This window comes from Ursus maritimus, unplaced genomic scaffold (genome assembly GCF_017311325.1).
Source record: "Ursus maritimus isolate PB19 unplaced genomic scaffold, ASM1731132v1 scaffold_10, whole genome shotgun sequence".
Lineage (NCBI taxonomy): Eukaryota > Metazoa > Chordata > Mammalia > Carnivora > Ursidae > Ursus > Ursus maritimus.
Window position 1 is genome coordinate 25742623 of NW_024423344.1, and position 21247 is coordinate 25763869.

Sequence of the window (21247 nt, forward strand, 5' to 3'; positions counted from 1 at the left end):
AGATGAGGAGATTGAGCACAGAGAGACTGAACAACTTGCCCAGAAACATGCAGCTAGTAAGTGGCAGCACTAAGATTTCAATCTGAGCAGTTGAGCTCCACAATCCATGTTCTTAATCTACTACATCACAAAAACAGGGGCCCCTGGGGGGCTCAGTTGGTGAAGCATCTGCCTTTGGCTCAAGTCATGATCTCAGAGTCCTGAGATAGAGCCCCAAGTTGGGCTCCTTGCTTGATGGGGAGTCTGCTTCTCCCTCTGCCCCTCACCCCACTCATGCACTCACTGTCTCTCTCTCTCTCTCAAATAAATAAATAAAGCTTTTAAAAAAATTAACTTGTATTTAATCCTTCTTTCTTATTCTCCAGATAAAAATATTGATTTCTAGCTGTGGAGAGTATGGTATATGGCATTCAACTATAACATCACATTAGTTGTCCTCCAAGTGAGGAATAATTGAAGATATTCCCAGATAAACAAAAACTGAGGGAGCCATGACCACTAGATCTGCCCTGCAAGAAATGCGCAAGAGAGTCCTACAAGGTGAAATGAAAGGACACTAAACAGTAACTCAAAACCATATGGGAAAATAAAGATCTCAATAAAGCTAAATACAGGAACAATAAAAAGTCAAGTGTTATTCCTTAAAGAAAAATTTTAAATTATTAGTGTAAGAGCTAGTATTACTGTAACTTTCGTTTATAACTCCATATCATGTTTTACAAATGATTTAAGAAACTAAGGAATTTTTTAAAAGCTTTAGTTTGGGATGCCTGGGTGGCTCAGTCGGTTAAGCATCTGCTTTTGGCTCAGGTCCTGGGATCAAGTCCTACATCGGGCTCCTTGCTCAGCAGGGAACCTGCTTCTCCCTCTGCTTCTGCTCTTTCTCTCCCTCTCTGACAAATAAATAAAATCTTTTTAAAAAATAGATTTAAAAAAAAGCTTTAGTTTGTTCTGGACACACAATGTATAAAGTAATTTGTAACATTAATGACCAAAAGGCTGGGGACAGAGTTGTAAGGAAGCATATTTTTGCACATTATTGAAGTTAAGCCGGTACAAATTCAAATTAAAGTGTTTTAATTTTAGAATGTTAAATGTAATCCCCATGGTAACCACAAAGAAAATTTCTATATACATAAAAGGAAATGAGAAAAGAATTTGAACATACTTCTACAAAAAGTCAAGTAAACACAAACGAAGACAGTAAGGTGAGAAATGAGGGACAGAAAATTATAGGCATAAAGAAAACAAGTAACATAATGACAGAAGTCCTTCCTTATTAATAATTGCTTTAAATGTAAATGGATCAAACTCTCTACTCAAAAGACAAAGATTGGAGAATGGATTAAAAACAAAAGATCTGGGATGCCTGTGTGGTTAAGCATCTGCTTTTGGCTGAGGTCATGATCCTAGGGTCCTGGGATCCAGCCCTGAATCAGCCTCCCAAGAAGCCTACTTCTCCCTCTGCCGCTCCCCCTGCTTGTACTCTTTCTCTGTCAAATAAATAAATAAAATCTTAAAAAATAAAAATAAAAACACAAGATCCAAATATATGATGTATATAAGGGATTCATTCGATATCCAAAGACCAAACAAGCTGAAAATAAAAGGAAGAAGATATTCCATAGGAATAGTAACCAAAAGAGAGCAAGAATGGCTATATTAACATCAGACAAAATAGACTTAAGTCAAAAGAGCTTACAAAAGAGAAAGAACATTAAATATTAATAAAAGGTTCAATACAGCAAGATGATATATAACAATTACAAACATTTACACACCTAATGACAAACCATCAAAATTTTTGAAGCAAAAACTGACAGAGCTAAAGGGAGAGAGAAACAGTTCTACCCCACTCACAATAATGGATAAAACAACTAAACAGAAGATAAATAAGGAAATAAAGGACTTAACACAAAAAAGCAACTAGATCTAACAGGCATATACAGAACATTCTACCCAACAATAACAGAATACACATTCTATTTAAGTGCACAAGAAACATTTTCCAAGAAAACCATGTGTTAGTTCACAAATTAAGTCTCAATAGATTAAAAAAAATAAATGTCACACGAAGTATCTTCTCTAGCCACACTGGGTTGAAATTAGAAACCAATCACAAGGGGTGCCTGGTTGGCTCAGTCAGTAGAGTGTGTGACGCTTGATGTCATGGTTGTGAGTTCAAGCCCCAGGTTGGGTGTAGAGATTACTTAAAAATAAAATCTTAAAAAAAAAAGAAAGGAAGACAGAAAAATCCACAAAATTATAGAAATTAAGCAACATATTTTTAAGCAACCAATGGATCAAAGAAATCAGAAGGGAAATTAGAAATACTTAAGAGACAAATGAGGGGCTCAGTCGGTTAAGCAACTGACTCTTGACTTCCGCTCAGGTCATAATCTCAGGGTCATGGGATCTAGCCCCGTGTAGGGCTCCATGCTGAGGGGGAAGCCTGCTTGGGATTCTCTCTCCCCCTCTCCCTCTCCCTCTGCTCCTCTCCCCCTGCTTGTGCACACATTTACTCTCTTTCTCTCAAAAGGAAGGGAGGGACGGAAGGAGGGAGGGAAGGAGGGAGGGAAGGACTTAGAGATAAATGAAAGTGAAAACACAACTTGCCAAAACATATGGGATGCAGTGAAAGCAGTACAAAGGGAGAAATTTATAGCTATAAACACATTCAAAAGCAAGTCTCAATCAACAACCTAACTTTATAACTTAGAGAACTAGAAAAAGAAAGAACTAAACTCAAAGCTAGCAGAATGAAGGAAATAATGAAGACTACAACAGAGATAAATGAAATTGAAACTAGGAAATGGGGCACCTGCCTGGCTCAGTTGTTGGAGCGTGCGACTCTTGATCTCAAGGTTGTGAGTTTGAGCTCCACAGTGGGTGTAGAGATCGCTTAAAAATAAAATTAAAAAAAATTAATTCAAAATGGACCAAGGGCCTAAATCTAACACAATAAAGACTAAAACAATAAGACTCTTTTTTAAAAAATAGTACAAAATCTTAACCACACTGGATTCAGAAACGCTTTCTTAGATGGGAGAGAAAAGGCACAGGTAACAACAATAAAAATAGCCAAATTGGATTTCATGAAAATAGAAAAATTTTGTGTATCAGAAGACACTAGCAACAGAGCAAAAAGGCAACTCACAGAATGGGAGAAAATATTTGCAAATCATATATCTGATAAGAGATTAATATCCAGAGTATATAAAGAACTCCTAAAACTCAACAACAAAAAACAAACAACCTAATTCATAAAAGGGTAAAGGACTTGAATAAACATTTCTCCAAAGAGGATATACAAATAGCCAGGAGGCCATGAAAAGAAATTCAATGTCACTAATCAGCAGGGAAATGCACATCACAACCACAATGAGATATCTCCTCATACCCAGTAGGATGGCTTCTCTCAAAAAACACAAAAAATAACAAGTGTTAGCCAGGATGTGGAGAAATTAGGACTCTGGTGCACTACTGGTGGGAATGTAAAATGGTACAGTCACCACAGAAAACAATACGCAGTTCCTCCAAAAAAACCCAAAATAGAATTACTATATGATCCAGCAATGACTGTTTTTAAAAATTTTATTAATTTATTTGAGAGAAAGTGAGAGAAAGAGAGAGAGCACGAGAGGGGGGAGGGTCAGAGGGAGAAGCAGACTCCCCGCTGAGCCCTGATGTGGGACTCTATCCTGGAACTCCAGGATCATGACCCGAGCCAAAGGCAGACACTTAACGGACTGAGCCACCCAGGCGCCCTACTACAGCAATTCCACATCTGGGTGTATACCCAAAAGAATTGAAAGCAGGGCCTCAAAGGGATATTTGTACACTCACGTTCATAGCCTTATCCACAACAGCTAAAACATGGAAGTAACCCATGTGTTCACTGACAGATGAAAAGATAAACGAAACTGTGGTCTACACACACAATGGAATATTATTCAGCCATTAAAAGGAAGGAAATTCTGCAATATGCTACAATGTCGATGAAACATGAAGACATTATGCTAATAAGTCGGTCATAGAAAAACAAATACTGGGGCGCAGGCGTGGGGCAGTCGGTTAAGCAACTGACTCTTGGTTTCGGCTCAGGTCTCGATCTCAGGGCCATGAGATGGAGCCTCGCATCGTCACTGGGCTCTGAGCACGGAGTCTGCTTAAGACTCTCTTTCCCTCTCCCTTTTCCCTCCATGCACAGTCTCTCTCTCAAATAAATAAATTAATCTTCAAAAAAAAAGTTGTATCATTTCACTTATATCAGGTGCTTAGAGTAGTCAAAATCACAAAAACAAAGGATAACGGTGTTTGCTGGGGGCATGGGAGGAGAGGAGAATGAGGAGTTTTATTTAATGGGTATAGAGTGTCAGTTCTTCGAGATGAAAAGAGTTCTGGAGATGGAAGGTGGTGATGGTTGCACGGCAGTGCAAACGTACTTCATGACACACAGTATACACTTCTATGAGAAATTCACTTTATGTGTATTTTACTATAATTTTTAAATATTAATCTCAGTCACCACATAAGAATCCCAGGAGTAATAAGCAAATTTTAGAAGGTTGCTTCCGTGTAACACAAGTTTTATCACATTATCTACCATATGCAAATTATCAGGTTAAAAAGGCACAAAGTGGTACAGCAAATGAAAGCAGGGATATAATCAAGGATGCAGTCTGCCAGTGGCCTTAGCAGTCCTTGGATGTTTGTAACTCTGGCTCTAACTGTAAGATGTGGATTCCTTTTAAGTCTAGAGTAACTCACACACACACGGCAGTAACATATTCATTCGGCTTCCCTTTCCATTAAGAACAGTGGAATGTTGGGGCGCCCTGGTGGCTTAGTCAGCTGAGCGACTGACTTCTGGCTTGAGCTCAGGTCATCATCTCAGGGTCCAGGGATGAAGCCCCCAGTGGGGCTCAGCGGGGAGTCTCCTTGAGATTTTCTCTCTCCCTCTGCCCCTCCCCAAACTCACACTCACACACACTCTCTCTCCCAAATAAAATAAATAGGGAAGCCTGGGTGATGCACGCAGTTAAGCGGCCAACCCTTGGTTTCCACTCAGGTCATGATCTTGGGGTCATGGGATCCAGCCCTGTGTTGGGCTCTGCACCCAGCATACGGTCTATTCAAGTTTCTCCCTATTCCTCTGCCCCTTCCCACCTCTAAAATGAATAGATATTTTTAAAAACAAAATAAATAAATAAAATCTTTTTTAAAAAAAGAATTGTAGAAATATATTTGCAAGGTTTCAATTAATGAAGCAAAACCTCTTAATGTAGCTGTCTCTACCATATAATGCAATGAAACAGTGTAACTTGAAATTTAGTATGGTCAGAGAAAGACTAAGAATTATGTAAAATAACCCAGGAGTTTAGAGGTTAAGCTCACAGCCCACATGATACACTCTTTATACAGGTGTTTCCCCACTGTAAAAAAAAAAGGCTAAATTATTTTTTAATCATACAGGTATTAAGTATGTTGAATAAAAAGCAAGTAGTTAAAAACTGAAATAAACAGCAAAGTTTCCCATTGTCCTTGTTAGTTCAATTTTAAGTTTTACAGACTTAATATACTTCTAGAAACATTCTATACTTAAAATATATATCAAATATTACATACACTGCAACTCCCACTTCGCCCCACTTACCATAAATAGAACATCTGTATCCCAAGCTAGTCCTTTTTGCATTTTGGGTTAAGATCTTGTTTTAAATTACAAAATACAGACTTTTGAGAAACCAAAAATTATAACTATGTATAAGGAAAATATTTCTAATTCTTTCTACCCTATGACGGTCAAATTTTGTGTCAACTTGGCTAGGCTATGTTGTCATTGTATGGCAAACACTAGATGTCGCTGTGAAGGTATTTTGTAGGTGTGAGTACCATCCATAATCAGTTAACTTTAAGATAACACCTGATGATATGGTGGGCCCCATCTAATCAGTTGAAGGCTTCAAGAGGTAACAATTGAGGTTTCCTGAAGGAATTCTACTTCAATACTGTAACAGAAATCCTGCCTGAGTTTTCAGTCTGCTGGCCTGCCCTCCTGATTTCAGACTTGCCAACCCCCCAAAGTCACACGAGACTATCTCTTAAAATAAATCATGCATGTATACACACAGACACACACACACACACACCCTGCCAGTTCTGTTTCTCTGGAGAACTCTAGTACATACCCCTAAAATCCATTCCATCCATACGTAAGTTTGCTTTCTCCCTAAGAAATGAGTTCATGGCCTATACAGGAGCCTACATCTTAAATTTCCTACTTAATAACGTATCATGGACATCTTTCCAAGTCAGCAGGCTGAGATCTAACTCATTCTTCTCAAGAGCAACATAGTAAACCATTGTATGGATCATTAAAGCAGGGGACATACAGACATATAGGTAGTTTCTAGGGTTTTTTTTTTTTTCTCTTCATTCCATTATTTGCATCAAGCTTTCAAGAAACCTCCTTATACACACTGTCCTTGTCTTGTTTTTTTTTTTTTTTAAGATTTTATTGATTTATTCATTCGACAGAGACAGAGACAGCCAGCAAGAGAGGGAACACAAGCAGGGGGAGTGAGAGAGGAAGAAGCAGGCTCATAGTGGAAGAGCCTGATGTGGGGCTCGATCCCATAACGCCGGGATCACGCCCTGAGCCGAAGGCAGACGCTTAACCGCTGTGCCACCCAGGCGCCCCCTTGTCTTGTATTCCTATGTTTCGCTTCAGAATGGATCTGGTTATAATCTACCAAGAAATTTAGGGTCTTATTTTCCCAACTGCCAGTTTAGAAATAAATAGCCTGGATTAAAAGCCAAATGTGTCTTAACAAGTACCATAAGGCACATGAGGGTTGTACTGTCCACAGGCCTTTGAGAAACACCAGCAGCCAGTGGTTCTCACTAACCTTCATATGAAGTCAATCATGTACGTCATTTAATCTCTCAGGTGAGAGAACTGAGAAAGCGCCCCTTTTCCCCTGACTCTATTTTTTTCAATAAACTATCATGTTTAATTCAAATGTTAATAAGACGGGCACCTAGAAAAAAAATACACATATGTTTTTTATAATCTTATGGATGAGGTTTTTTTAAATTTATTTTTTAATTTTTATTTTTGAGTGAGCTTTATGCCCAACATGGGGCCTGAACTCACAACCCCGAGATCAAGTCGCATACTCCGACTGAACCAGCCAGGCACCCCCAAAATATTTTTAAGTGAAAAAAATTAATGACCTAAATTTGCATTTCATGCCAACCAGGGGTGCCTGTCCCTGATTCACAATTAACCAAATATCCCAGCCCCTGTCTCCAGCCAACACCACACTGGAATGACTGAAGGAACCTGAAGGTGCAAGGCACCGAAGTCATCACGCTGGTGTCCTGCAACTCCAAGGGACCTTGCCAAGCCAGTCCATGAATCAAAGTCACTGGCCTCTACCGGGCTGCAGAGGATTTCGTATGGTGGGAGGTCACACAAGTGTCCAGGCAATTAAGAAGATGATCCTGGGGTGCCTGCCTGGCCCGGGTGGTAGAGCATGTAACTCTTGATCTCAGGTTGTAAGTTCGAGCCCCAAGTTGGGTGTAGAGATTAATTAAAAATAAAAAATAAATAAAAAGATGACCCCAACAACTTCTCCATGAGGAGAAATGACTGTAGCCACTTTCACAAGTGCCATTTATTTCTACTCCAACCTTCTGGACTCTTTGGAGCTTGTCTTTGTGTAAAGGTTTCTATTTCTTGAAAATAACCACAAATCATTTGGATTATTATGTATTATTCCAGTTTATTAAACAATGAAACAAGGTTTATGCCACATATTCCAACAATGCTTAAATAAAGAGCTTGAAATATAAAGGTTTATGAAAAATGTATCGTTTTTATTTAATACGTGCTATTTCTAGCTCATGAATAAATATGGAGAACAGGAGCCATTTTTATATCACAGATCAGCAACATTCAGCATCGATGATTACATAAATCCACAAGCAAACAAAAAAATCCATTATCTTCGTTTTAGTTATAAAAGCTGAAAATCCTTTTGCCACATTTAAGCAATATCCAAGGGGGTTGGGGGACTTGTAGTCACACCCCTGAAAATAAGGGGACTGAGTCTCCAAGTCCGTAAGTTCTTTCTTGGTGAGAAGCTTAACGATTGCGTGAACTCCTTCAGGAAGCAGAAAACCCAGAACAGGTTAAGATCCTGTTCTATATAACATGTTGGATAAATCTACACTGGAGAAGTACTCCATTTTTGTCTTAAAAACGTGCTCAAGTTTTATAGTGAGGCTTGAGTTTCTTTTCATCCTGGTATGAACATGTACATAATTTGAATAAATTGACACAATGAACGTTGCAGGACGTTGACTCTTTACATGGTCTTCAAAATGAACTTGCTTCTACTGTTTTAGGAATTATATGTACACTTAAAAAATATAATGTTTTCTTCATTAAAAAAAAAAAGTGGTTCTTAAAAAGTAATCCTTTAAACTCAAGGAACTCAAAAGTGAAAGCCTGTCTGGGAAAGCCCTTACCAGGTCAATGGAATGTTTTGGTAAGAAGAAAAAAATCTCTGTCTAAAGATACGGTTCAGTACCAGGAGCGGGCCAAGTGAGCTCAGCTCTGCAGTCACGTCCCGAGTGGGCCGGGGGATCCGGACTTTCCACTAAGGCTTTAACCAATGAGCACCTACACGCCACTCCACCACTTCTTCCTTTCTCTTCTTAATGACTTTGTCTCTCATTGGGAAATAACAATTCTGCCTCACGAAATCTTTTCGAAGTAAACATTAATAAAGAAGGCAACGTGAAAGTGGTTGGCAGGAAAACAGCCCGATCCCCAAGAGAAACCTACATGCCGTCCATTCCGGGATCAAGGGAGGTGGTGACCCAGGGCGGGACAAACTGGGAACCTGCCCGCAAATACTGCAGAAGGGTCCGCCCCAGGGCCCCCGTCAGTGTGTATTCAATGTTCTCGAATGGTAGAACTGAAGGTATCCAAGTAAATATGTCCCCTTCCCTGGGCTGTCTTCTAGAAGTGTCAAGTTCGGGTTCTCAGAGTCACTTTTTATTTTGAAAAGAACAAGATGAAGGCAAGAAAGAAGAGGGAGAAAGATTTTTGTTGTCTTTAGAGAAAGAAAGGAGGATACTATATACGTCTTTCAGAAACTGGAAAACAGGTGCAGCACTAAAGAGAGAGTTTTTAAAATGTCAAGCAAGTGTTTTCCATCCAAACCAAACAGGAAGTCCGAGACAGGACATATCTCAATAAACATAACCTGAACTAAAGTAAAAACAGAAATGTGGAAAAATCAACTCTTCGATTCACTCACCACATCTTGCTAAGGAAACCATAATAAAACTGTAACTTAGACTGTGTTCTCTCTTTTCACAAGGCCTTTGGGGAGGGGCTTTGCTGGGGATTCCAGTGAGAACCCCGTCATGAAACCGCTCTCTTCTTTACACCAGCCTGTGGATGCCGGGGTTCCGGCGGGACGACAGCACGGCTGAGGTACACCGCCTACCCTCCAGGCAGGTACTAGCAGCTACCCTTGTCTTCATCGGACCCCCAACACCAATACAGGTTATCACCCCCATTTTACAGATTGGAAAATAATAAAAATCGGAGCAAACTGCTAACATCACCTAAGACCAAACCCCAGCTGCCTCAAAGATCTTCCATCAACGTGGACCCTGCCATGTTCAAAGCCAACTTCTCACACCATCATGGGTTTAGAGATTAATACTTTGTAACAATTCCTCACAAAGGTCAAGCCTTCAAAGGCTGAAAATCACTTATTGTAAGTGAAGGATCCTGCCGAAATAGGAAATCATAAAGCAGTGCGAAATCCCAGGGATCTGTTTCCTGCCCTGTTTACAGCTGGAGTTGAAAGGGCTAGGTCTCCACGTGTGAAATTTCTTCAGCTGACGAGAAGCGACAGTCCCCACACGCTCAGGAACAATAACTCCCCCTTGGAGGCTCTATTCCATGGTTCCGATGAGCTTCTCTAGAGCAGGCTGGCCTGCTCAGCTGCGAGCGGAGACACAGCAGGTGCTCCTCTGGCCTGAAGAAAACGACGCACGGTTCCTGATCTTCCCGCAAGTTTTCTTTAGCAAGAAACATGCGTTCTACATGCGGTCGTTGATGTCGAAGGGCACTTGCATGGTAAGGCCTCGTGCTTGGAGGTTAGTGTCTAGCAGGAAACACTGGAGCGCGGCGCCCACCGCCAACACACAGCAACCTGAACGAAGCCCGTCTTCACCTGCTGCTCGCGCCTCAGAGTCAGTGATGAACCAAGCAGTGAGAAGCAGCGTGACGCGCGGGAAGCTGTACTGTCTCGGAAGGGAGCGCTTTCAGAGCGCGGGCTCAGGCAGCCTTGACTTGTCACAAATCCAATTTCTTCAACTGCTCATATGTCACGAAGAACTGCGGTTACTGGTTAAGGCTGACGAAGAAGCTGCCCACTTAACAACCCGGACATATTAAACACAGACTCACAGACATCACCTTCAGCAGACACGTCTGGGCAGGCCACATGCCATGGACAGGATTGAACATGAGGGGCTCCATCCTTACCCACCCCAAAAGATCTTCCCGGTAGACTTCCCAGGGTTAGCCTGGGACACAGCCACCTCAGCGGAGATATCTAAATCCCCTAGCACCAGCTCCCAGAGCCTCTTCGAAGATGACATCCACCCTGACTAGCTCTGGTGACCGCTGTGCTGGGCAGACTTTCCAGAACAGTGAATTCCATGGCAGACAGAAAGACAGCAAAGCCCTGGGAAGCGCTCCTCAAGGGTCACGGCAAGCCAATCAAGAGAAACAGGGGATGGGGAAAACCACCTTCCCTTCTTTATAATACTGCCCTTCCTTGTCTACCGAACCGCCACTTCTTTCCTGCCTCCCACATCGGCATACGGGAAATTGTGCTAATCGGCCAAATAATTCAGGAGCTAATTCCTGTTTATCCACAGGCACTCTCTAAAATAAGCATTCTAGAACACTGCTGCCAAACCACATCCCTCCCAAGGGTGGCTAGGGATATAAAATCAATCCCTGTCTCTCTCTGTACTCATAAATATTCTCAGCTTCTAAAACAGAGTCTGAATAGAAATTTGTATTGATGTCATTCCCTTTTAACAACACCAGCACTAAACCAAGATTCATATAGCCCAGCCCAGAGATTTTATACCTGCTCAGCTAGAAATTGAATCATTATTTCTTAGAATCAGAGGAACTCAAACGAGTAAGAAGCCACTTCTAAATTATCATTAATAACATGACAGTTTATACAATCTTCTTTTCGCTACATCTTTCTTCAGATGTACTGTGACAGAAAAGGATACAATGATATTCCAAGGACCAAGTCTCAACCAATTTGGCCAAAACCCTTTGTAGAGCGCAAAAAACCCTTCATTCTTCCATGTCTGTTACAAGGGCGGGGGGGAATCAAGTTAACTTCCAACTTTCCAATTATGTCAAATGCGATAATAACTCATTAGTAGCCAGACTGAATGATCCATTTATCTTAAAAATAAAATCATGCTTGAAAAGACTGTCTAAAATCTCAGTGCCCTCGGCCTCTTTTTGTTTTCAAAGGCTTCTGCATCGGAGAAGACGACGGCTCCGTGTTGAACCGGCCCACGCCCAGGCAGGCAATCGGCAGCTGAAGCAGCAAGAAAGGAGACTGAATCCTAACTGGGTCTCCTGCCTCCCAGCCACATGGGCTCGCAAGCAGGTGGGGAATAAAGAAGCGAAACAACGGTGGCAAAGACCTAATTCAGACCACCGCTACCTCACGGCTGGCGTCAGGTGGATGAAAACAAGCATCTCGGCTTCGTTGAGCAGTACTTGGAAATCGACGGTGTGCCAGCACCACGCCAGAGGGCAGGAACAGCAGCGCGGGCCCTGATCCCCAGCCGCTGGCAAGCTAGTCGGGGAGACAGCTGCGAACTTGCGTCCCCTCGTGAACGGGAGGCCCCACTATTTAAACTGAAAATTACAGTGAGAGCGATGTGCTCTTTTGAGAGATGTCTGAATGAAGGATATTCATTCCAGTAGGACTCGAGAGGAGGGCGATACACTTTGGAAGGAGACACAGTTCTCCTGTGATGGCAGAAAATCTGATGATTTTCTCTCCCTTTACAATAGCGCAGCGGTATAAAGGAAATGAACTTCCATTTCTAAATATTCATCTAGATTTTGTATTTATAAAAGTTTGCCGCACTGTGGCCCAAACTGGGTACCATCTCAGGGCTTTAGAGCATCATTCGTGTTAGTTATAATAGCCCTCAAAATTCAGTTACTTCTTCAGTTAAATATATGTATACAAATAAGTGGGTGTGTGAATATGTATGTCTACATTCACATACACGCATATTTTGGGGGCAGTTTCAATGATTGAAACAAACCACTAGAATATTGAAGATTAAGTAAAATAAACTTGCTTATTTCCTAAGTGTCCCTTATTATTATTAATTATACTAACAAGGCTTATCACACATGAATCCAGGCACTATGCTGTTTTGTAGGCATCATCTCGATGATTTTTACAGTAACTCTATGACATACGTGCTATTATTCTCCCATTTCACTTACGAGGAAACTGAGGTATAGAGTCTGTACCTTGACCAAAGTCACACAATCACAAGTGACAAATCCACGGGTTTGTCTTGCTCTAACCCTTGTGTTTTTCATTGTGATAAGAAAACTCTTCAGAGGGGAACAAGGAAGCTAATGAGCTGTGAAAGGACTTCACCACCCTGCCCAAGAGCACATCCACTCTCACCTGTAACAAGCAGTCCAGGGTTCCTGTGTAGCCAGAGCACCTGCCATCCCGAAGGACTCTCTGATTCATCATACGTGTTCTCACAACATCGACAGGGTTGGAGGCCAGGGCCCCAGCCAGACCACAGGTGAAGCTTGAGCTATGAAAAAAGATACCAATGGAAAAACAAAAAGTTTACCACCACTGAGCTGCAACCACTATCAGAGGAAGGAAACAGTTTCCTCCCAAACGACACCAAAGTGACACGTAAGAAGAGAAAAGGTTTCCAGGAGGAGGTCCGTCACTAGAGCGCTGCACGAACTTCTTAAATACAGCACTGATTATAGTGGCTTATAAATTCCGTCCCTGACTAAGAATACCTTTGAGGTTCTGAAATGTCAAAGAATCACAGAAACATGAAGGAATGTCCTCCAACGATTATCTGTCGCATCTATTTGATAATAAGCAGGCATCAGAGTAATCTTAGCCCTATCATAACTACACCGTTCTGGGAGAACAGAGAAAACGATGTCCTCACTGTAATGCCCCCCAGAGGTCTCCGGGTCTACGAAACTTTCGGTCTCACAAGACTAAGACCATACTTGGTATCGACTAACTCAGGACAGGGTTTCTCAACCTCCACACTGCTAACATTTTGGGACCAGGCAAGTCTCTGTTGTAGGGGGCTGTCCTGTGCACTGTAAGCTGGTGAGCAGCTCCCTGGCCTCTACCCAGCAGGTGCCAACAGGACTCCCCAGTCCTAACAATCAGAACCGTCTCCAGAAACTGCCAAAGGTCCCTCGAGAGGCAAAATCAGCCTTCAGTGGCTGAAACCATGATACATCCATCCTAACCTGCAGCTATTAAAAATTCATGAAGTTTGTTTGTACTGACATGGAAAGATATTTGGAGTATATTATTAAATTTAAAAAAGTAAGAACAGCAAATACTGCATGGTACCACTTATATGTGGAATCTATAAACAAAAAACAAAGAACCCATGTTGCAAGGGGCAAAGGATGGGGGAAATAGGGAGAGGTTGGTAAAGGGGCATAAATTTTCGCTATAAAATGAACAAGGTCTGAGGATCTAATACGTAGCTGATATACTATGTAGTTGATATGGTTGATATATTGAAACTATAGTCGATAACACTATCATATAACTGAAATTTGCTAAGAGAGTAAAAGTTAAGTGTCTTCACACACACAAAGCCACAAAGGATAAATATGTGAGGTGATGGATGTGTTAATGAACCCCAGGGGCAGATGCTTTCACATTCTGTACGCGTATCAAATCATGTCATACACTTTAAATAGCTCACAAGTTTGTCAATTACACCTCAATAAAGCTAAACAATTAAAATAATAAAAATAAAAAGCAAGTAAGAGAATGCTAAGTGTGATCTTGCTTATGTAATAAATACACATAATATACTTTTATAGACATATTTGCACGTGCCTAAAAACCAAGCTGTTGACCGTGGTAACCTATGTAAACAGATAAGGACTTTTACTTTTTCTTGATTCTTTCCTGAATTGTAATTTTTCAAATATGAGAATATAATACTTTTATAATAAACCTTCTTTTAAATTTCTATAAATTTATAGCAAATTGCCACCCTGAACTCATGCATCCCTAAAATATCATTTTTTTAAAATCTCTAAACATACAGGAAGTGGGTATACACAGTGTCTCCCATTAGACCCGAGAGAATCAGATGCTTCTTGGTGAGGTCATAGACTGGTAGCTCCACGCCGACCACAATGGCAGCCCTCTGGGCCGTAAGGGACACGCCCTGGGTAAAAATACGAACAACCAAGATTCAGACAGCTCTCCACGGAACAGGCCTTTAAAAATCTATAGAGTGACAGAGTAGAAAAGACCAGAGGGTACAGAAGTCAGCAGCTCCCACGTCCGGGACTGATTCTGGTGCTAACTGTATGACCTTGGCCAGACCCTGGCCAGGCCAAGTCGCCTCACAGAGGCTCCGGTTTCCTAGTACGTACCGAGAGGACTCTACTGGATGACATTTAAGGTCAATTCTGTGAACTGATGGGTCCCTAGAATACCAGGGACCAGCACCTCATAGCAGTGCTTGCCTATTAATGGTCTTCATTTAAGGACCAGGAAACCACACAGATCAAAAAATTCAACGTAACTATAAGCTATAAAACCCTTCTCCATAAGAATTTTTTTAAGTAAACAAACAAAAAAGTGCTCAATTTCTTATACATGAATTATTCAAAAGGTACTTTAAAACTATGACATATTCCTCGTATTCCCATTTTACAGGTAATGAAATTAAGAAAGAAACTAACTTCGAGGGCAGACGTCACTCTTCTTCCCGTATGCCATTTTGCCATTTGGATTAAATAAGAGGATGGAAATAGGAAAAATAAATTCAAAGAAGGGAAACAGGGAAGAACTAAGTAAGGAAGTTGGCTTTGTTTTGCAGACTTACCTTCCACAGTCCTCGTGCTCCCTCCTGCTGGTAAATGTTAATGAAGTTGCCTATCATTCCGCCTTGAATGGTGCTGCTTTGTGCCTGCATCCGTATCTAGAGATTATCGTAAAGACGTACATGAGAAGGTAAGTCTCCCCGAATGCAGACTTCTGAAAATCATTCAATCTGTTGCTTACTAACCATTAAAAGAACTGGGGGATAAATAGGATTATAATACTAGTTTAAAACGCCCTTTGTAGGATTTATAAGGATTTTTAATTATAAGGATTTAACATTCATAAGGATTGGTTCTGAGGCACTTTGGAATCAACAAAATGCATCTAGTAGAGTCCAGAGCTCATTAAGTGTCCAAAAAATGGATTTTTAAAGTCTTTTGAAAAGGAAAGAAAATGACATATTTCCTTATAAGTTACTGAACAGAAAGGGAATGTGATGGTATGCGAAGATTTCACATAATTGATAATTGAGTAACCAGCATACTTGGCAGCACTAAGCATGGGCAAGCATATTTCTTAAATTAGTTACTTCAAGCCACTACCATTTCCAACCAGCTGAACCAAAAGGTATGCAGGCCAGCTGAGCACAAGATGACCACATGATGCCCGTCACACTCTGTTACACTTGAACTTACAAATAAACTTGACAACGGCCGTGGGTGGAATTCATATGACCAAGATTCCAACATAAAAATAAGGTCTGATGTAGCTCTCTACATTTTTTAAAATTAAAAGGGATTTCTCACTAAAAATTTGTACTTTACTTTTGTTTACGAAGCAATTATCTCTAACTTCTAAAGGAAAGTGTTACTGCCATGCTAACATGGGAAAATACAGCAAAATACAGGAACTGCCTTTCTATAAGCCCCGACATATGTTTAAGAGATTAAGAGGAATATGGTTATTTCTCTTCACTTTTCCCCAACAAAATCCTGGCAAAAGCACCCTCCCACGTGCTGCACCTTCACCTGCTGCATAAAACGCTGATGTGTGCCAGAGTCTCCTATTAGAGTGAAGGATCTGAGGGCAGGGTCCTTCTCTTACTCAGTTTCGGATTCTAAGCACACAGTACATCAGCTGGTAGAGGGTAGAAGCACAGTGAACACTGGTTAACTAATAGGAACAAAAAAGAAGACAGAGAGACAGAGACGCCTGGGTGGCACAGCGGTTAAGCGTCTGCCTTCGGCTCAGGGTGTGATCCTGGCGTCATGGGATCGAGCCCCACATCAGACTCCTCCGCTATGAGCCTGCTTCTTCCTCTCCCACTCTCCCTGCTTATGTTCCCTCTCTCGCTGGCTGTCTCTATCTCTGTCGAATAAATAAATAAAATTAAAAAAAAAAAAAAAAAAAAACCTAAACTTAAAAAAAAAAAAAAAAAAAAGAAGACTGAGAGACAGAGCCAAACATCCTGAGAGCATTAAAAAAGTAAGTCCTGGGCGCTTGGGTGGCTCAAGTCAATCAAACATCTGCCTTGGCTCAGGTCATGATCCCAGGGTCCAGGGATTGAGTCCCGCATCAGGCTCCCTGCTCAGCGGGGAGTCTGCTTCTCCCTCTCCCCACTGCTCATGCTATCGCTCGCGCTCTCTCTCTCTCTCTTTCTCTCAAATAAACAAAAATCTCAGAAAAAAAAAAAAAGAAAGAAAAAGTAAGTCCTGCCTAATTTTTATTTTGTTTAATTAATTTATTTCCTTGTCTTATTCCAGGAAGGATCTAGGAGGCTGTATCCCTGGTTTTGTCAACAAGGTCATCCAATGCATGAGGTCTAACTGTGGTAAGGATGTTTTTCCATTCGTATTTCCTGAAATCAAGTTAACGCATAACATCACATGTCAGAAATGGTCATTAGTGAGCAGACTTGTGTAGAACTTGCAGTTCATCCATTTTTAATGAACCAATAAAACCTGGAAGATTTTCAATGAAAAATGAAATTCAAACGTATCCAAGCTCAAATTTTTTTTCTGCTTAATCACAAAAAACCTTGCCTCTACAATGAGCTCTACTTTGGAGTTCCTCCATATCAGTGAGAAATCCACCCAGTGGATGTGATGTTTCCAAGTTCGAGTCTTCATGGCGCTCAAATTATAAACAAGTTCATACATACAGTATATGTTATAGTCACAGCTTTTCATTATCTGAATGTTGTTCTCAGTAAAACGTGGGGTGTGCCTTATAAGACACGGATCGCACTGCTTACTTTCAAAACATCAGTTGGGTTAGCGATGGTTGAGGATACGACTCCAGAGAGAATGCCACACACCACATTTACCAGTAGAGTTTCATCTATAAACGAACACAAATTATTCAACTTTTCGTATGCACAAAGCTCTTCGTATCACTCACCCAAGTATAGGTGTAACTCACTTACATACCACTTATACCTCTCCAGAGAAGAGTAAACTTTCTGCTTTAGGAATAAAGCAATTTTTTTAAGTCGTTTTTTTTTTTTTTTTTTAATAATCTCTATACCCAATGTGGGTCTTGAACTTACAACCCTAAGGTCAAGAGTCCCATGTTCCACTGACTGAGCCCAGCCAGGTGCCCCTGAATCAAGCAATTTTTAAAATAGTAGGAATTTTGCTAGCTTAATGGGATTTTGCCTAGCAAAATGACTTGATATCCAAAAAGGAATGTGAATTATCATGCAAAGTGAACAATCATGTACCAATTCACTCTTGTGTGTAAATGCAGACCACTGTAGTAATTAAGATGATGTATATTTCATAGGAGAATAAAAAAAGATACACTCCTGGGGGCCCTGGGGGCTGGTCCGTTAAGCATCCAACTCTTGATTTCAGCTCAGGTCATGATCTCAGGTTCCTGGGATCAAGCCCCGAGTCAGGCTCCCGCTCAGGGGAGAGTCTGCTTGAGATTTTCTCTCCCTCTCCCTCTGCCCCTACCCCCACTTGTGCATGTATGTGCTCTCTCAAATAAATAAATAAATCTTAAAAAAAAAAAAAAAAGATACACTCCTAGGAGATCCCAAGAAAATAAAGTTTTAAAGCACACTGTATATATTCAATGTGAAGTACACTGAAGTGCTGAAGCATCTTAGCTCCTGTTGACCACTCTCATGTAACAGCTGACTAGCGCTCGTCCCATTGTAGGAAAAAAAGATAAAGTTACATGGATTAAAGCAAAGTCACAGAGTCAACCCACAATAGAGTACTGGAATTCAGGGTTTTTTTTTTTAAAGATTTTATTTATTTATTCGACAGAGATAGAGACAGCCAGCAAGAGAGGGAACACAAGCAGGGGGAGTGGGAGAGGAAGAAGCAGGCTCATAGCGGAGGAGCCTGATGTGGGGCTCGATCCCATAACGCCGGGATCACGCCCTGAGCCGAAGGCAGATGCTTAACCGCTGTGCCACCCAGGCGCCCCTGGAATTCAGTTTTTAATACTAAGAAGGGTACTGACCGCTTTCCTGAAAAATAGTAGATAATTCCTGATTTAAAAAATTTTTAAGTTGGCTAGAACTAACACACACCTTCTAGTCTGGGTGTTTTGGAGATAAGGATAAGTAAAAATTTGTTAAGATTGCTCCTCTTAATGGTCACTCCCCTAAGTTCAGCTAGAACGGACTTGCTTTAAGCACTGTTCATTCAGACTTTATATCCAGAGTTCTCCTCAGCAGTAGTAAAGTCACAGTTAGGCTCAAGAAAATCTGATCTCGCCTTGACTGAAAAGACACACAACCCACCCAGCTCCTATGCACAAGTGGAAAAAAGATTCCCCACTCACCTTCCGGGTGTTCAACAAACAGTCGCTTCAAGCTCTGGTAAGTGCCTATCTTGATGGTGCCGTAGGAAGCCTGGCGTAACATCGCAGGGGCAATCCTGTCAAACCAACGTACAAAAGGACAAAGAAATCCTAAAAATCACTTTAAATCCTCTAGAAGACACAGACACACACATGCAACAACGTGTTTGCCTTCCACAAACTACACTAAACCAGATTTCTCACAATTCAAAATCCAATAAAAATATAGTTGGGTTCAGTTAAATTTGTGCAAATACTAGTTCACTAAGTGAAAGCCCCTTGTAGTTATCCTTTATGAAAAGGCAAGTGAACCTGGAGTTCTATTTGCTCACCTTTCTCAGGACAAAGCGCCTGGTGAGGTCTGCCCTCTGCAAGCATCTAGCATTCTTCCACTGCTGCTCTGGAGCCCATCTCCCACCTTGTTGGAGGCCCTATTCCAGTTCTTTCCTTTCCCTCTCTTAGCCTTCTGGACCCCAGAACCACCCTGGGGCAGTTATCGGCCCCAGCTGTTCCTGCACTTCCCACCTCCTTCTCGAAATGCAGTCTGCCTTCCCTCTGCCGCTCCATCAAAACTGCCCTCACCGAGGTGACCAGCTGACATCTCTGTCACTAAATTAAATGATGTGTTCCACTTAGTACCTTACATAACCTCTCTGCAGTATTTGCTACTGTCCACCCTGTCCTCCGTGCAGCTCTCTCCTCCCTGCACTCCGTAACATCCCCCTCTCCCATTTATCTCCTTTTCTCAACAGCCTCCTACTTCTGTCCTCTGCAGGATTCCCAGAATTCCATCCTGTGCTTTCTCCTCTCCCCGCTCTACACACCCCCCCGGGTGAACTCATCTACTCCCATGCTTCTGCCACTGTCAGAGACTCAGGACGCCTAATTCCTGCTTCTAACACTGATCCAATGACGCAATTCCAATGACGCATTTCCAACTGCTTCGTAGATTTCTCAGTGTGCATGTCCTACCCCCAGCCCACCTCTGGGGTCCAGAGTTCCACATGGAACTCATCATCCTCCTGCTCCAACCAATCAGCTCTCCTCTGTTTCCCAGACCAGGGAACAGAAGCTCCATCTACGCTTTGGCCCAAAGCAGAAATCAAGACATTAGCCTTGTCCCCTACTTCCTCCACACCTCTTCATATATTAGGTCCCATAATATGTCACCTACACCCTAAACAGCCTATCTTCTTTCTCTCTGTCCCCAGGACAACACCTCTGTTCAGATCCTGCTTCTGGCATGACAGCCTGCTTCCAGTGTGGTCAGTCTCTCGTTCTTTCTCCCCAAGGCAGGCCGGCTTCTTTTCACCATGGCAATCCTGTCCTGTCAGTCCCCTACTTAAGCCCCCCAGCAGCTTCTGTCCACCACGGGTGGGGCAAACTCAAGTGCTTACCGGTGCCAGGCAGATGCCGTAAGTAAATGACGCAGGCTGGGTCTAACTGCACACACGTACACTGTGTGAGAGCGGAGGTTTCAGCAAACCAGAGAAGGCATCCTTGACACCTGCTCCTATTATCCCACGTAAATGAGTGTGGGCACAGACGCTGACTTTTTGCAAGAAAATGGAATCCCAGGTTTCTATGTGCAACTTTTTATAGTTGAAATATCGGCTCAAGTGAAAAACAAAAACCTTTGGTGACAGGTGGGTGGGAGGGCTGTGAGGCACTGATTTGGGACCTATGGACGTGTCCCAGATGAAGTCAGGATGCTTAGCCTGTCCTGAGGCCATCCATGTCCTGACCCCTTATTATGGTTCCAACTCCAGCTCTTGCTACTCACCAACTCCCACACTATACCCATGCTGAATTACTTGCAGTTCCTAGAATGTACCAGGCTTTCTTGCACATTCCACTGGCTCTGTATAAATACAGTTCCCTTCTGACTTCACCCGGTTCACTCACTCTTCTTGATCCTTCCAGCTTAGACCAGGCACTGCCTGGATCAAGCAGCCTTCCTGAAACACACCCTCTTCCCTGTCCTCATAGTCTGGGCTTGACGCCCTGCCTCGGCCAGACTCTAGTACTCATTATCAGACTCCCATCGTATCCCGTTTACACATCTGCAGCCCCAACTACATGACAGCTCCTTCATGCTGCTGCTGATCCCCATCTGTCCTCCCAGGCCCAGTCTCAGCCTTCTCTGTGATACTCTGTGCCCTGAGAGGGTGGTGCCCACGGATTATGTCCTTCAGGCTCCCCTGCCAACTGACTTCCAGGTGGATTCCACCAGCAGACAACGGGATGGAGGGAGGGAG

The 21247-nt window shown here is 42.1% G+C and overlaps 1 protein-coding gene across 8 annotated transcripts in view; it reads right to left on the reverse strand.

Moving 5' to 3' along the window:
• The window catches only part of SLC25A30 (solute carrier family 25 member 30), an 84569-nt gene that overhangs the window by 3274 nt on the left and 60048 nt on the right, over positions 1-21247 (reverse strand). For 3 of the 8 annotated variants that reach the window (XM_008706833.2, XM_008706831.2, XM_040622932.1), the window contains 7 exons: positions 18972-19066; positions 17428-17513; positions 15235-15330; positions 14444-14568; positions 12792-12930; positions 11350-11430; positions 7777-10429 (listed from right to left, as the gene is read on the reverse strand). In XM_008706833.2, the coding sequence (XP_008705055.1) occupies positions 10388-10429; positions 11350-11430; positions 12792-12930; positions 14444-14568; positions 15235-15330; positions 17428-17513; positions 18972-19066 (664 nt within the window). In that variant the 3' untranslated portion in view covers positions 7777-10387. The other 5 variants (XM_040622942.1, XR_005832772.1, XM_008706832.2 and 2 more) reach the window with 5 other exon arrangements.